Source organism: Pygoscelis adeliae, unplaced genomic scaffold (genome assembly GCF_000699105.1).
Source record: "Pygoscelis adeliae isolate BGI_AS28 unplaced genomic scaffold, ASM69910v1 Scaffold160, whole genome shotgun sequence".
NCBI lineage: Eukaryota > Metazoa > Chordata > Aves > Sphenisciformes > Spheniscidae > Pygoscelis > Pygoscelis adeliae.
In genome coordinates, this window is record NW_008824035.1 from 7,219,205 (window position 1) to 7,235,984 (window position 16,780).

Genomic DNA, 16,780 nt, shown 5'->3' on the forward strand with positions numbered 1-16,780 from the left:
CACCTCGACGTCCTTCTTGTAGTGAGGGGCCCAAAACTGAACACAGTACTCGAGGTGCGGCCTCACCAGTGCCGAGTACAGGGGCACGATCACTTCCCTGCTCCTGCTGGCCACACTATTTCTGATACAGGCCAGGATGCCATTGGCCTTCTTGGCCACCTGGGTACACTGCCGGCTCATGTTCAACCGGCTGTCGACCAGCACCCCCAGGTCCTTTTCCGCCAGGCAGCTTTCCAGCCACTCTTCCCCAAGCCTGTAGCGCTGCATGGGGTTGTTGTGACCCAAGTGCAGGACCTGGCACTTGGCCTTGTTGAATCTCATACTACTGGCCTCGGTCCATTGATCCAGCCTGTCCAGGTCCCTCTGCAGAGCCTTCCTACCCCAAGCAGGTCAACACTCCCGCCCGACTTGGTGTCGTCTGCAAACTTACTGAGGGTGCACTTGATCCCCTCGTCCAGATCATTGATAAAGATGTTGAACAAGACCGGCCCCAAAACTGAGCCCTGGGGAACACCACTTGTGACCCTGGCCACCAACTGGATTTCACTCCATTCACCACAACTCTTTGGGCCTGGCTGTCCAGCCAGTTTTTTACCCAGAGAAGAGTACGCCCGTCCAAGCCATGAGCAGCCAGTTTCTCCAGGAGAATGCTGTGGGAAACGGTGTCAAAGGCTTTACTAATGTCTAGGTAGACCACATCCACAACCTTTCCCTCATCCACTAAGCAGGTCACCTTGTCATAGAAGGACATTCTTGTATATTCATTCTTTGTATATTTTTTTGGTATATTTTTGTATATTTGTATTCTTTGTCTTTCATTCTTTGTATAGCTTCTTATATCAGTAACCATTCCTGGCTTGCTTTTGTGTTCCTGTTTCATTTTCACTATTTGCTGCTTCTGCTTACTGTGAACTGCTTAGTTCTTACTCCTGTCTCAAAGCCCTCTTATCCATAACCACCTCTCTTCCCTTGTGCCTTCAGTATCCTAACCTCTCTTTTTAACCACCATTCTTCCTTCTATTCCATAGTTTTGTTTCCCTTTCCTTTATCTTTCATTCTGCAGTATAAAGATGGCAATGATTTCCAGATGTTTTCTGATGAGCAGTCCTACTAAACAGACTGCTGAGAAACTCTGTTATGATAAATTCTAGCTTTGTCTCTCCTTAGGCAGAAGTGTTAATTACTATTTTTCTAATCTTAATTCACAAAAATTAATGCCAGGCCTTGCAGTAGTCTAGTCATTAACCATTTAAAAATATAGTTTATGAAAATAACATCGCTTCTTTCTCCAGGTCCCCATGTGACTCCTCTCCTCAGGTCAAGTATCTGTCACACAAGAAGGGCCATGTGCTAAGCTAAGTGGTCTCAGAGGCAATGCAGTAGTTGCTGGAAACTTGTAATGGGGAGGTGGCCTTGGTCAGAGAGGACACACTGTTTCAGACTTGCACCAGAACTGTTGTTTATGTAGTTTTCCAGGCCACACTGAGGTTACAGGGGGACATCTGGGTGCCTTCACTTCTAGGTCCATTCCGTATTTAACCAGAGACGGCTGTGCAGAGGTGCTGAGCACAAATTTCTCTTTAAACAAAAAGAACCTCGAGCTGTAGAGTCTTAATTTGTCCCAGAAATGATAAAAGTAAGGAAGACCCAGGATGCTTTTGGAGCAAAGAATACATGCTCTGAAACAGCTGCTCTTATGCAGGGGAGGGGGCGGGAAGAGAGTGGGTGGGAAGACACAGACTTCATGACTAAAAGGTGGGGTGAATTGATTGACCTTCTGTAATGGTGATGGTCATTCTTGATTACTGTTGCAATGTAGCCTAGCAGGGCTAGGAAAATGGTCCAATTAGTCCCTTTTTCATTTGTCTTCACAGTTCTGGTGTTACATTGTGTATTGTGTTATATTTCCTGAAAAACTGTGAAGCTGTTTTGTCACCTTTGTTTAAACAAAAGTCATATTGAAGAGAGGAAGCTGATTTCTTACGCTTTTTCATTAAGGTTCAAAATGTGGGGGTATTCCTGCATTTCTGTACTTCAGGATTCCAGTAGTAAGTGACTTTTGCACTAGGATTCATCAAGGGTGTCCCTGTTTTCTAGATGTTTAAAAATTTATCATAAAATTTTGCCATAGATATCATCTGATAATTCAGTTGCATATAAGGAAACCGAAGTGAGATACTCTGCTTTGCTTTGAATAATGTTAACATCAAATGAAAGTTTCAAAATAGTAATAATAAAAGAAATCCAATACTGTAGTCCAAAACTGTATTGCCATGACCCTGCAAAGATTTCTGCAAAGGCAGGTCCTATGAGATGTGGCCATTAAGACTCTGTAAGAGGCTTCTGTTATTGGAATAGAGCAAACTGAAAAGACATAAATATATAAAATACTAAATTGTTGTATAAATTTAATTTTGGAATAAGTACATATCCTGTGCTTAAGTGTTAATATATTCAACAAAATGAGGAGAAAACTCTCAGGTGTGAGGTTGAATACAGCTGTGCATAGTAATTCACTTAGGCAACAAAAATTCTTGTTTGAACATGAGAGGTCCATTATCAAGAAAATTGTAGTTTAAGCTCTTTTATTGACAGAGATATGAAATGACAAGTAGGTATGTGACAAATCTTTTGCTAGCTGTCACCTGCTTTCATAGAGCTGAGAGGCTAAGGTTAATGAAGAGTAGTTTCTACTTAAAGCTTTTGAAGATATGAATGGATTCAACAACAAGACTTCTGCAGATCCTAAAAAGACTTCTTTTTCCATAAACATATACTTACTTTGAAATATTTCTGCTTATGTTACATAATTCTTTTTATACCAGTTTTTGTGTAATTGATTTGCTGCTTTATTTTTGTCATCTTTATCTTATTGACAGGTAGTCAATTGGCTTGAAGGACCTGGATCAGAACAGCTAAGAACCCAGTGGGGAATAGGTGATTCAATTAGAGCTTCACAAGCTTTGCAACAGAAACATGAAGAGATTGAGAGTCAGCACAGTGTGAGACTTCCCATACCCTTTTCAAGTAGCAAAATAATTCTAAGTACATGCAGTTACGAGCAATGTGTTTTGATTATGAGTATCTAGGAATTTTGCATAGTGCATGATTTTATGGGTTACAGAGGAAAGTACCTGAGCAGTTTAAGAACTTAATATGGTCATTATATGTACATGTTATTTATTTTGTTTTCCAGTGTAGAAAAATACTGATTTCTATCTATGATTTTTCTTGTTTTTATTATGTTACAGCACTTAAATTTTCATGTTGAGTAGGAGGACTAAATTTCCTTTTTCCTCCCTGCCAAAATGTCTGAGAAGTCCTGTACTTCTCAGGTGAATAAGTTCATATTTCTGTCTCTATTAAACTACATTTACCGGTAGCTGAAACTGGCTTAACACTTTCATTGATCAAGACTTAAGATATAGTTTATGTTCCTAATGAAATATTGAAGAGACTTATTTTGTAACTGTACTGACTTGATGCCTTTGCTTCTAATTTTGAAGATTTCTAAAGGTTCAGTAGAATTGTCTTTCCATCAGATGATTAACTATAATTGGTGTATGAATACTCAGTGTTCCCAAAGGAAGTGTTGCTCACAGTGCTTTTCCTCTTTTCTGACTTTCCTTGATGTAGACATTGACAATTCTGTCCACTTTTCCTAAGTTTCCTTTACAGTCATGGCAAAGAAAATAGTCACTGGGTTATAATTTTTCTGCCCTAATTTAGGAAAAAAAAAAAAAACAACCCAACCCAAACCTTTAGTCTGAGAATCACTGTGCCCTAGACTACACTGGTTCTATTGACTACATCTCTACTGAGTATGGTTTCCTTGCTCAGATGCAGAAGTGTGTGTTGTAGGTGTCTGTGTTTGGTCAAGTGAATCTCACCTCCTCTGTCTTCTCATTGCTTTAAGCTCTTCGAGCAGTGTTCTACCCTGAAAACCAGTACCTTCTGAAGTATAAAACATCTTACAGTTAAAATCCTAATTGGAAAGAAAAAAAATCCCCTGCCTACTTCATTGACAAAAATAATTTTTAATATCTTCCAGTCATATTAGCACTTCAAACTTAAAAGGGAAAACAAGATTGAATATACTTTGTTCTCACTTGGATGTCTATAATGGAGAACTATGCTTCAGCTGGGGCTAAATACAGGCCTTGAAATCATTGAAATCCCACTGAAGTTTGCAGGCTGGCCTACAGTTTGCTCATCACTAAAGCACTGACGAGATGAATGCTGCTTGGTTCTCAGGTGCTGGCAGGAGTTCATAGAAACAACAGTCAGGAAAAATATTTTTAATTTTATATTAAAGAAGTAATTGGGAAACCACTGGCCTACCTTAAATTTAGATGCCTGTTTATAAATTAAACCCATTTTTTGACAACAGCACTGGAAAAACGTGCTTTGCCTTTTTCTTTGATTTTTAAACATCTCATTATAGCTGAGTGTACTTTTCCTATTTCATTATTTCCCTGGGTTTTTTTTCTCTCCTAATAATTGAATTGACAGCTTGTATGCTTGCTTTCTTGCATCTACTCCTATTTATTGTTGATTATATTATTTCTATTTTGAAGACACTTGCAAAAATGTTCTATTTGTTTTACAGATAAGCTTTTTTTGAAGTAACAATTTATTCTGAAGAGAAAAAAGTATTTTCTTAGGGTGGCTTTTTATTTTGGTTTGTTTCTTGTTTGGTTTTTTTTGGGTTTTCTTGTGTTTTTGGGGAGGTGGTTTGTTTTTTTGGGTTTTCATTTTCTGTTTTATTCATGAGCAATATACTACAGCTGTTACTTTTGAGCAAATGTTGGCCTTTTCTCCATCATTTTGAGCTGTCACGTACAGCTGTGCCTAACTTTCCCATATGGAAAGGATCAGAAACACACTTTTTTGCCAGTCTCTTGATTTCACTGATAGCTTGACCAAAATCAATTGCTGCAACTATTTTACTTTAATGCTAAAAATAAAAGCTAAAAATATTAATCTAGATTTTTTGTTTGACTTCTCATTTTATAGTTGGCTTATCACGCTCAGTAAGATTGATTTGTATGTTCAGTGTCTAAAGGTAATAACAAGAGTTATGATGTGTAAACTGAGTTTATTGAACCTATATATCTATAGTACATGTGTGACAATGCAAGGTGTTTCCATATTATGTCATCTTAGTTGCCCCTTTTGGGGTAGATGAGAGACTTATTCTGCTCTTAAATTTTCGGCTGATTGCTAATTTAACTTTTTCATTACTTTTTTTTCTCCTCCTTGCATCTTTTCATACTCTGTTTCTTCCTGTGAGCAGATGGTAGAGGCGACTTTGGGTAAAAAGAAAAAAAATTTTCAGAATATGGATATTTATACTCTATATTTTGCATGCTTTGTAAATAAATGATGCAAAAGCTGAAGGCATAATTTAAAAAAATTGCAAACATCCCAATAGGAGTGTGACAAGAATACTAATTAAATCAGGTATTTTAGGCCAATAGATGGTGCTATTCCATAGCATTAGAAATGCATAGGGCATTTGAAGGTCACTTCACTGTAGGCTGAAATAAAAGCTGTTGAGCAAACATGTTTTGCTTTACAGACATCTCAGTCATGCAAGATGTGAATGTGATCTTGATGTATCAAGTAGTTTTTAAATCTCTCTCTATTTGAACTATTTTCTTTTGCAAATACGCCACCATGACAACATAACTAACTCCTATGTATGTATTCAGTAATCAAAGCATTTGAAAAACAAATCTACGCATTTTGAATTGAGTAATATAAAGTTTTCCTTAAATTAGAAAGAAGGATCATTTTGAAGTTTCTGTATGTGGATACTCTGTTTTATTCAGAAGATAGAGATTATTTCCACTTTGTCGACAGTAGTTTTTTTTTTCTAAATGTTTGAAGAAAATTATTGCTGGTTTCAATCATGTCACTGAAAGTAACTCCTACATAGTCTTACGATCAGCTTTTTTGTAATAGCTTACCACTTGGCAAAAGGTCTTTTGTTTCAGTAGAGCACTATAGACATGTAAGCATTAGATATTTGTTTAAAAATGGTGGAATTCCTCTGTTGGTTCAGTAAAATAGTTTGAGTGGGAGTTTGTGGTGGGAGTTAGTAGCCATGCCTTGTAATCTTCCCCGTCTTTCTGCACCTTTTTTTTTTTTAAAACTACAGTACATATATTAAAATGTACCAAGCACTTTTTGAGTTGATTTGAAGTTAGGAATGTTTTTTCCTCCTGTGTGAGATTTCATAATTACAGTGTAAGCTGTAATAAGTTCCTTTTTTAATCTGATTATTGATTAGCCTGCAGTTAGATGTATGCCATTTTAAGAGAAATAGAATTATGTTTGGTATTATTTTAATGCTTATTTTTCTTGTGTTTGTAGGAGTGGTTTGCTGTTTATGTTGAGCTTAATCAGCAGATAGCAGCTCTTCTAAATGCAGGGGATGAGGAGGACCTTGTGGAATTGAAAGCATTGCAGCAACAGCTGAGTGATGTGTGTTACCGACAGGCCAGTCAGCTGGAATTCAGGCAGAATCTATTACAAGCAGCACTTGAATTCCACAGTGTTGCCCAGGATGTAAGTTTTTCTTTTTAACTTTTCACAGGCTCACCTGTCAATATATTATTGCCTTAGTATTATAAATGTTGAATACATTGGAAAAAATTTAGGGGGGTGGGGGGAAATATAATGTCACTTGGAAAATGCAGTAAGTCTTCATTTACTATAATTGAAACACTGAGAAGATGGATTTCCCCTTTTTTAGGAGGGAAGTGCTTTATAATGTGTCTTACATTTCAATAGCATTTGAAATAAAATGGTTACTAGTTAAAAAGTTGCTTTTTCCCCCCTTCTTCTTGTTTTTTTTTAAATTAGAGGCGTATGCCTTAGTTGAACTGAAATTTGGTGTACTTTTCATAGTTTCTTTTTTAAATTGGCATTTATTCCTTTCCTATGCTTGTCTTTAAAAAAAAAAAAAAAAAGAAGAATTATCTTGGCTTCCCCCCTCCCCCCATCTAGGGATGTATGCTATTGGAATTTTATAGGCAGATGGGTTGTTTATCTTTCATCTTTACTTTCATTTCCTATAGATGCAAAGAGAAACTTCTAAAATGACAGATTTCCAAACATTTAGAAGAAGATTGCAGACCCAACCATCTGAAGCTCAAAACTTCTTTTTAAATATCAATATTTATGTTGTTTTTCATTTTAGTTGTCTCAGCAGTTGGATGGTTTACTAGGAATGTTATGTGTAGATGTAGCACCAACAGATGGAGCATCAATTCAACAAACTTTAAAACTACTGGAAGAGAAATTGAAAAGTGTTGGTAAGCAAAATATTTCTGCATTTCAGATACACACATTCTAATGAATGTGTTACAGGAAAAACCCCAGTAATCCCACCACCCCATTTAAAAAAAGACAGCAGAAAAAATAATATCTCTCTCTTGTGATTCCTAGCTAAGTAATACTCCACCTAACTACCTTTGACTTGCTTATGCAATCCACTGCATAGTAGTTCTGTCTGGGGAAAATGATCTGGAAATGTTTTCTTTTAAAAGAAGTTTTGCATGTAATATGTATTTGTTATGTACCACTATCATGCATTTCTTCTGTAGACAAACTTTTTTCCCCACTAATCATCCTTAGTATCTTGGGAATATAGTGCTTAGATGATCTTTTTGTCTCCAAAACTGACCCATTGATGACTAAGACTGTTGTCCACTCAGTTTTAGAATGCTTGTACTGAGTATTTTGCAGTAGCTTTGAATGTAAATGTTAATAAATGGCACATTTAAGGTTATTACACCGTCAAGCATATAGAATAGAATATTTCAGTTGGAAGGGACCTACAATGATCATCTAGTCCAATATGTTGTAGGAGAAAGAACTTTGAAGCAAAATCATATATGGTGGAAGTAGTTACGATCGGAACATAACAGTTGATGCATAAACTAGATATTCCTTCAGGAAAACAGGTAGTAGAGCTGCCACATAATAGATGTAACAGCAGATTCTAAGGGTTGGCATATTTCAGTATAGAAAAATGTGTCAGCTATATCAGATGTATTATAAAGTAGTAACTTCTGCCAGCCATGGAAGAACATTTAGGCTACCACTGCTTAGCAGTGATAAATATTTTAGGTATTGTGCAACTGTGTGGATGAAAGACATTAATTAGCTATTTATATGCTGAAAAGTTAGTACTCACTGTCAGCTTTTATTCCTTTTCTTGTTACCTGCTAGGTCATAAAATAGCAAAGCCTGAACTCTTCGTTAATATAGACAAATACTCAATCAAACTTAAAAGTTGGAAAGGGTAGTTAAAGACAGATAGTAATGTCCTTTTCACTTTCCGGACTTCCATTTCAGATTCTGTTGCGTTTCCTATCTCTCCTTTGGGGGAAAAAAAAACCCCAAATTTATGAGTGACCATTGACTTTTTTTTTCTTCCTTTCTTTTTTCTTTTTTTCTTTAGACTTAGGCTTGCAAGGCTTGCGTGAGAAAGGTCAAAGTCTTCTTGATCAGATATCTAATCAGGCATCCTGGGCCTATGGAAAAGATGTGACCATTGAAAACAAAGAAAATGTAGACCATATCCAAGGAGTGATGGAAGATATGCAGCTTAGAAAACAAAGGTAATAATATCAGTTCTACTCATTACGATTTTCGTGTGCTGATAGGTCACTTTACTAAAGAGACCATTTTGCTTTATCTTCAGTTAAGGGATGTAGTACAACTGTAATTTATATTTGTGATATATTTAAGTGCACAGAAGCTTCCCTGCCTAATCTGTTGTAGCATGTTCCTAAATCCAAGCACCTTTTGTATTTTGGTACTGGATGGAGTATTTGAGTGCTTTCCTGTACTTGTAAATGCTCAAGAATTATACATTCCTTTTATATGGAGTTATGGAGTGGAGGCATCTTTTATGTTAGCAGTTTGAGATGGAAGGTATACTAAGACTATAGTAGTCATGATGGTTCTAAAATTATGTATTAATTATATATAGACTTGTTTATCCTCTTCTTTTTCACAGTCTCTACCCTTTGAGTGTGGCATTTTCACTCCTGAAGATAGGAAGAAAGATGAGCTGGTGTCAGGGGGACAGGCTATAAAATGGAGGCACAGAGTTCAGTTTTCAAAATGTGTTTTTTTGTGAGTTTTGGAAAAAGATAGGGTGGGGAATGAAGTTGTAGTAGGGAAAAATGCTGGGGAGAATTGAATTTGCAAGAAGGATGGATTTTGCCATCATGCTCTTCCTCCAAGCCTTTCATTGATTATTTTTTCTTAAGGATGTAGTAGTACTGGGTTGACTATAGTACGGCCTTTTTTTCTACTCAACAGTGTGAAAGAATCAGATGATGTTGCTCATTATTACTACTGGAACCTCTGAGACCATAAAGTACTCTCCATAGAAAGTGCCTGAACTTTGAGGGCAATGGCTGAACAAAAAAGTGCCTCTAGGGAACAACAAGGTCTAATGAGCATCAAGTTGCTCATTTTAGGAATTAATTCTATCACCCACAAATTGTTTTCTTAGGGATCTTAGTGTAAGAAACCATGTGTTTTGGTGACGCTTAGAGAAGGTATTTTTTTAAGTATGTCCTCTGAATCCCATTTACCTGAGCAGCACTTGTGTTTAGAGGGCCAACTGCAAAGAGCTATAGAGGACCATGTGTCACTGTGCAATAAAATGGCAGTTGGAATTCTGTACTGAGAAGAGAAATGCACACGGGAGAAGGAAAAACTTCATATAGTAATGGAATCTGAACCAGCTGTTAACTCAAAGATAAACATTGGAAAACTTTTGCAAAAATTGCTTTAATGTTCAGTCATACTGTGAGAAGCAAGTAGAACGCTATGGATTATTAGGAAAGGAATAGAAAACTAAAAGGAAAATGTAATTGTGTCACTGTATAGATTTGTAGTCCATTTGTGCTTTAAGTGTTACAAAATTCTGGTCCCTGTTCTCAGAAGGGATGTAGAATTGCGGGAAGTCAATTAGAGGATCAAAAAGTCAATAAAATGTTCAAGAGAAAGGTATGAAGCAGCTTCCAGATGATGAATGATTAAACAAGGTTCTTCATGTCTGTTTTGGATGAGAGACAAAAAAAAGTACGATAAGGACTACTATCTCTCAATAGCATTTAATAGTAATTTTTGTGACACTTCCCTACCCCCCCCCCCCCCCTATTAAATGTTTTGCAACTGTTTATATACACCTGTAGTATAGTGTTTATTTCTAGGGCCATTTTGCTGCTTTAGTTACGCTTTTGGAACCCATAAACTTTTTTCCTGCATTATTAGAGCAACAAATTTCCTTTCTGTAAGCATCGCAGCGCTACAGGACATGTAACAAAACACAGCATGCTAACAAACTGTTCTTTGGAAGTGCTTATGTTTGCAGCCAGTTTGAAAGAACAGATCCGTGCATGCCGTCTTTTGCATTCACTTACAGTGCTAACTGTTGTTGACAGTAATTCCCTTTGCACTGGACAGGAGCCTGAATCTTGCTGTCTACTTAGTAGGCTCTGAAATTGAAGTGGAAAGGTCATTCTGTTAAATGTATTAGCTTAGCTCTCACTGTGGAAAGAAAAGAACTTTCAATTTTTTTTTTTTTTTTTGGTTCTGATTAGAGAAAGAACTGCAAAACATGCTTAATTCAGAACAAGAGAATTAGAATTAGTTTTTATATGAATTAGATTTTGAAATGCTTCCTGACAAGTTATAGCAAAGGACATCATCATATAAGGGATCAATTATTACAATCTTTAGTTAGCTAAAAAGAAAAATGGAAAGATGTATTAACATCTTTTAAACCATCCTCATTTTATTCACGAAGAAAAATTTGCCACCAGCTCACAGTACAATTGGGAATTATGCCAGGTTTAAGCCAGCTTTCACCTAGACTTCAGTAGGAGAAAGTCTGTCTTAGCCATGTAAGCCTCTCTGTGGCCTGCAAATCTTACCAGTGCAGCAAGGTAAGGAACATGCAATGCAGCTGGAAGGCGTTGTAGCTACTGCTGGTATTACTATCTGTAGTGTAGCCATATTGGGAGTCTTGAGGATCATGATTTCGGTGGGTCGTAGTGCTCAGTTCTATTGATTGCATGTTTCTTATTGTTATGCGAGGGATTACGTATTTTGGCCAAGCTTAGAGGCACAAAAATGCTTTAATCACCTCTTCATGAACACTTGCATGTTAATGTTGCTCACTGAAAACATCGCTGTCAAACTCAGAGTGTCTGCTATGCATGTGTTGGTGAGTCTGTCTGTGCTACTGTTTAAGGTGTGAGGATATGGTGGACGTGCGGCGACTGAAGATGCTTCAGATGGTACAGTTATTTAAATGTGAAGAGGATGCTGCTCAGGTATGGAAATGCCTACAGAATTTCATCATTCTGGTCTTTGTAGTCCACTGGCTAAACTTACGGGGATTGATAGTTGTACAGTATAATTTTTGTTGCTTTCAAGTATAGTTTTATTTAGTGAATTTGTACAGTGAAAATAAAGGATATAGCAATGACTGAAAATAGTGTATTTGGTGATTGCATGCATGATCTACCAGTTTGCGCTCTCTTTTAACTTTTTTCCATATCAAATGTATATGCTAGTACTGAAGTTACTTCACCCTTCTGGATTAATTTCTTTTTAATTTACTAGTTTTTATTCTTTTAACTTCTGTTTTTAAGGCAGTAGAATGGTTAAGTGAACTGCTGGATGCTCTGCTGAAGACACACATCCGATTGGGAGATGATGCTCAAGAAACAAAAGTTTTACTGGAGAAACATCGAAAATTTGTTGATGTTGCACAGGTGAAATGAATTGCTTCTTTAACAATATGGGTTTTGTACACTTTCAGAAGATCTCCTAAATAGAATTGCTAACTGTACGGACAATCATGGAACAGCTGTTACTAGTCTTAAGGTTTGCCTCAAAGCTTGAATGAAGAAATAGTGATTGCTGGTGGGATGGCTCCTATGATTGGAGTGTTGGGATGGAGGGATACAGGCTCTTTAGGATGGACAGGCAGGGGAGACGAGGAGGGGGTGTTGCCCTCTGTGTCAATGACCAGCTGGAGTGCGTGGAGCTCTGCCTGGGGATGGATGAGGAGCTGACCGAGAGCTTATGGGTCAGAATTAAAGGGAAGGCAGGGACAGGTGACGTTACGGTGGGGGTGTGCTACAGGCCACCTGACCAGGAAGACCGAGCGGATGAGGCCCTCTATAGACAGATAGGAGCAGCCTCACGCTTACAGCCCTGGTCCTCATGGGGGCCTTCAACCACCTCGATATCTGTTGGAGGGACAACATGGCAGGGCATAAGCAATCCGGGAGATTCCTGGCATGCGTCGATGATAACTTCCTTCTCCAAGTGGTAGAGGAGCCAATGAGGAGTGGTGCTATGCTGGACCTTGTTCTCACCAACAAGGCTGTTGGTGTATGATGGTCCTGCTTGTACAAGGAGTTTTGGCACTAGCAGAGTTAGTGGTTGAACAGAACTGACAGCTTTAACTCTTGACTGTAGCAGCCAACTAATGAATCCTACTGTACAAGAGTCTACTGAAATGCACTGAAGCCATAGGGCATGTCTGCATGCCTGTTTGTGAATCTTTGATATGCAAACAGATGCCAGGTACATGTGAAAGAATTTCACTTAAGAATCGAAAGTGTACAAGCTGGGCCGTTTTCAGGTGCTTTTTCAGATGTATACTGCTTTTAGGAATGTCTAATTCAGACTTGCCAATTAACAGATGTGATGTTTTCAGATTGCACCTGTTACACTGGAACTGATTTTCTTTTTTGATGAATTAGAACTGACGATGACAGGAGGGTAGCTTGCTGTTACAATGATGTGCCATAACACGTCTGGATGCTGGGTGACCACAAACACGGTGACAGTGAAGTCAGTGAGACAGTCATCTTGGCAGTAGATATCAAGTATCCCATGTATGGTCTAAGTAGCTATTTGATATTTTCAGGAAGCTCTGTTCTTTTGCCAGTGTGAACGCTAGACAATGGGATTTTTTTTTTGAAGAGCGAAAGTACTGTTTGGTCATTACAATTTTATTCATACTTCAGCAGCATTTTCTAGTAGACTAGATTAGTTCAATATACTTTGTGGACCTAAATTGAGGAGGTTTCATAAACTTGTCTGCTGTTGTTTTAAGATGCTAATTAGCTCCTAAGTTAAATGCAGAGTTTTTATTTGTACTTTCTGTCCCATCCACTCCAACTTTTAGAGTACTTACGATTATGGGAGACAGTTACTGCAGGCAACTGTTGTCCTGTGCCAGTCCCTGCGATGCACTTCAAGGTCCTCAGGGGACACACTTCCAAGGCTGAACAGAGTGTGGAAACAGTTTACAATAACATCTGAAGAAAGAGTACACCGGCTGGAAACGGCTGTTGCATTTCATTCAAGTGCTGAAAAGGTGAGTGTTGTGTTTTTAAGAAGAAAAATTTCTTATCAGAATTTAAGCAAGCAAAATGTAAGAAAAATGAAGTTGTTGGTGTGTATTTTTTTTCCCTTTCTAAATATTAAAAAAAAGCAGAAAAAAGAATTTAAGCATATCTTTCTAATGGTTAATTTCAATATTCAATGCAATTATTGCTTGCATGCCTATATTGGTATAGGGCCTGCTTAACAAAAAGGAGAACAGCAGCCCTGAAGTTCAGGTGCACTGAGTTGGGGCTGGGAAGAATTTTTTTTTTTTTAAGTCTTCAGAGGGAAACTCTGATGTTGATCATAAAGCATTTTTTTGTGTGTTTTAGAATGTAATTCTTAAAGTCAAGGAACACTTCTTGATTTGTGTTTTTGTGCAAGGTATAATACAAAGCTATGGGGTCATTTAAGATCTTTGGAGAATTAAAAGGAGTATTGTCTTTTAAGCTGTGTGCATTTTGAATGTGATATTCTTCTCACAAACTGTGTAAATGAATGAAACTCTCACCAATTTGGTTTCCATGCGTGCTGTGTTGCCACATCTTGTATTTTGCACTTGGAGGGTTTTGGACGTGCTTTCTTCAAAACACGCCTCTGCCTTGGTATGGTTTTCAGTTTTCAAACTCCTGTAACCAAGTGTCTCACCACTGTGCCCAGTTGGATGATGCTAGAAGCCACAGAGGAGGAGGAGCAATCAACAACAATGTTATGAGGGATAGTTGCTCTTCAGTAACAGCTTGCTGCAGGGGAGGAACATTGAGAGTTTTCAAATGCCTGAATTGGAGACAGTGCCCATTAATGTAGATCACGAGAGGTAGGGCCTTTTCATCCAGGAACCATTATTTGTGTGAAGTGATACATTTTAGAAAAGCAATTTAGAGTATGAATCTCTAATATTGACAATAAAATTGCATATAACTGCAAAAAGAGACAACCTTGCACATGGTAAAAGAAAATAAATTCATTCTGTCATTGAAGCAGAGCATGGATGCAAGGTTGATTCATATGCTCCTTGCTTTTATTCGTTTCTTGTTTGTATTAATGGAAGATACTTTGAGTTTGTAGGCATTGAGAGTTGCTGGAGGTTCACAAAAGCAGAAATATATATTCTGTGCTGTTACTGATGGCTGAAAAAAATTTACCTGATACCAAATTTGAATTCAGTGGTTCATAAACTCCTAAAAGAGTTGTCTCAGTCCATGTTATGAGCACTCTTTCATTATTGCAGTAGTTAATTACTATGTTTTTAGGCAATCATAAGTTTAAAAAAAGTAAATGGATAGCTGAAAAAATACCGCTCTTGTTCAAAAACATAATTCTCCTAGCACTATTGTGACATTTTAATGAGTCTGTGAGGAAAATATGCTGTTAATATCCATGCTGCTTTGGAAGAAAGTAGGAAGTGGCAGAGGGGAGAAGTGGAAGAAAATATAGAACTAAGTACTTGTATTGGGTCCCAATCCTGTCTGGAAACACTTGTGTTCAGACTTTTTTAATCCCACCTGTTCTGTGCCAGATGTGGATTTTAGTTTTGAAACTGCTTGTAAGGGGCCCTTTGTTATTCATGTTTCTAGAACAGAATAGACTATTTCAGTTGGAAGGGACCTACAACGGTCATCTAGTTCAACTGCCTGACCACTTCAGGGTTGACCAAAAGTTAAAGCATGCTATTAAGGGCATTGTCCAAATACCTCTTAAACACTGACAGGCTTGGGGCATCGACCACCTCTCTAGGAAGCCTGTTCCAGTGTTTAACCACTCTCTCAGTAAAGAAATTCTTCCTAATGTCCAGTCTAAACCTCCCCTGGTGCAGCTTTGAACCATTCCCATGTGTCCTATCACTGGATACCACGGAGAAGAGCTCAGCACCTCCTTCTCCACTTCCCCTCCTCAGGAAGCTGTAGAGAGCGATGAGGTCACCCCTCAGCCTCCTTTTCTCCAAACTAGACAAGCCTAAAGTCCTCAGCCGGTCCCCATAGGACATTCCTTCCAGCCCTTTCACCAGCTTTGTTGCCCTCCTCTGGATGCATTCAAGGACCTTCTCATCCTTCTTAAATTGTGGGGCCCAGAACTGCATACAGTATTCAAGGTGAGGCTGCAGCAACGCTGAATACAGTGGGAAAATGGTTTCTACCATTTTATATGACTGTCTTAATGCAGGTTCCTATTTTTGTGCATTTTATATTTGTTGCTGGAATATTGCCTAGCAAGAATTTTTTTCTTTTTTGTTCCCTCTTAGAAGTAATGTAAAATGTTCTAGTACAGAACAGCAGTAGCCCTGAACTATTTTCTCAACGTAGCTTAATTGATATTTTCCTTTCTTGAACTAGATGAATATTTCATTTGATCTCATACAAATGTGGCAGTGAAGATGCTGAAAGAGCATTCACTCTGCCAGTTAATGGTACTTAAAAAAACTGCATGCTATCCGTTGTCTACTTTATTCCTGCATTTCCTTTTTTTTTTAACAGATTTTGCAAGAATGTCCAGAGCAGCCTGAAGCTTTTAATGAAATGGAGCAATTTGATGAAATTGAAGCGGTTGGGAAATCGCTGTTGGACAGACTAACAGTGCCTGTAGTTTATCCCGATGGGTATGCAAAATGTTTTTCTAATGCCTACTGAATATGCTTTTGGTAAAGTCTCATAATAGCCTCGTATGCAGAAGAATCCTGAATGCTTATTGCTGAAATTAAAAAGGCTGCGCACTAATACTCATTAAAAATTCTTTCCCATCTTTTCACAGAAAGCAGGCAGGTCCAATTTCAAACTTTCCAAAGACAACATGCCCACTTTTTCAAAGTAGTAGCTTTTTTACACTCTGTAATTATTAGATTTATGCAGTCTTTACACCAGCAAAGTATGTAGAAGTAACAGAAGAATGACCAGTCCCAATCTCTTCTCCCTGAAAAAAGGTATCAGATTTGAATCATAGTATTTTTATTAATTTATCCTAAATAAATTAATTTGTCCTAAATCCCAGGATCCCCTGCTCATCATCCCTAGGCATTCTATTTTTGAAGCATTTAACAAACAATTTGCAAAGGGTTCGCTCATTAGTAGAAATAGTTTAAGAAATGTAGGAACACAAAAAATGTCATAAAAAGCTTGGAGGCATCTTCATCAGCCTCTTCACCACTTCAGACTTTTGTCAGTATCTTCTTGGAAGTCCAGGTCACTGTTCCCTGTCCTGCTCATGGCTTCTAATCTGCATCAGGAAAAACATCTGCCCATACTGTGATCCCGTGCGCAGCTGTGCAATCTGTTGTCTTTGGAGTTCCCTAGTCAAACTAGTCCACTCCTGCATGAAATGTCTTTTTTCTGTCTGCTTATGCCTG

The 16,780-nt window shown here is 37.9% G+C and overlaps 1 protein-coding gene across 3 annotated transcripts in view; it reads left to right on the forward strand.

Annotated features, from left to right (window-relative positions):
• Positions 1 to 16,780, forward strand: part of SESTD1 (SEC14 and spectrin domains 1) — a 60,515-nt gene that overhangs the window by 42,266 nt on the left and 1,469 nt on the right. For all 3 annotated transcript variants that reach the window (XM_009332329.1, XM_009332344.1, XM_009332337.1), the window contains 8 exons: positions 2,880 to 3,002; positions 6,379 to 6,573; positions 7,208 to 7,322; positions 8,474 to 8,633; positions 11,288 to 11,369; positions 11,691 to 11,813; positions 13,241 to 13,432; positions 15,915 to 16,036. In XM_009332329.1, the coding sequence (XP_009330604.1) occupies positions 2,880 to 3,002; positions 6,379 to 6,573; positions 7,208 to 7,322; positions 8,474 to 8,633; positions 11,288 to 11,369; positions 11,691 to 11,813; positions 13,241 to 13,432; positions 15,915 to 16,036 (1,112 nt within the window). The remainder of the gene's footprint in view (positions 1 to 2,879; positions 3,003 to 6,378; positions 6,574 to 7,207; positions 7,323 to 8,473; positions 8,634 to 11,287; positions 11,370 to 11,690; positions 11,814 to 13,240; positions 13,433 to 15,914; positions 16,037 to 16,780) is intronic.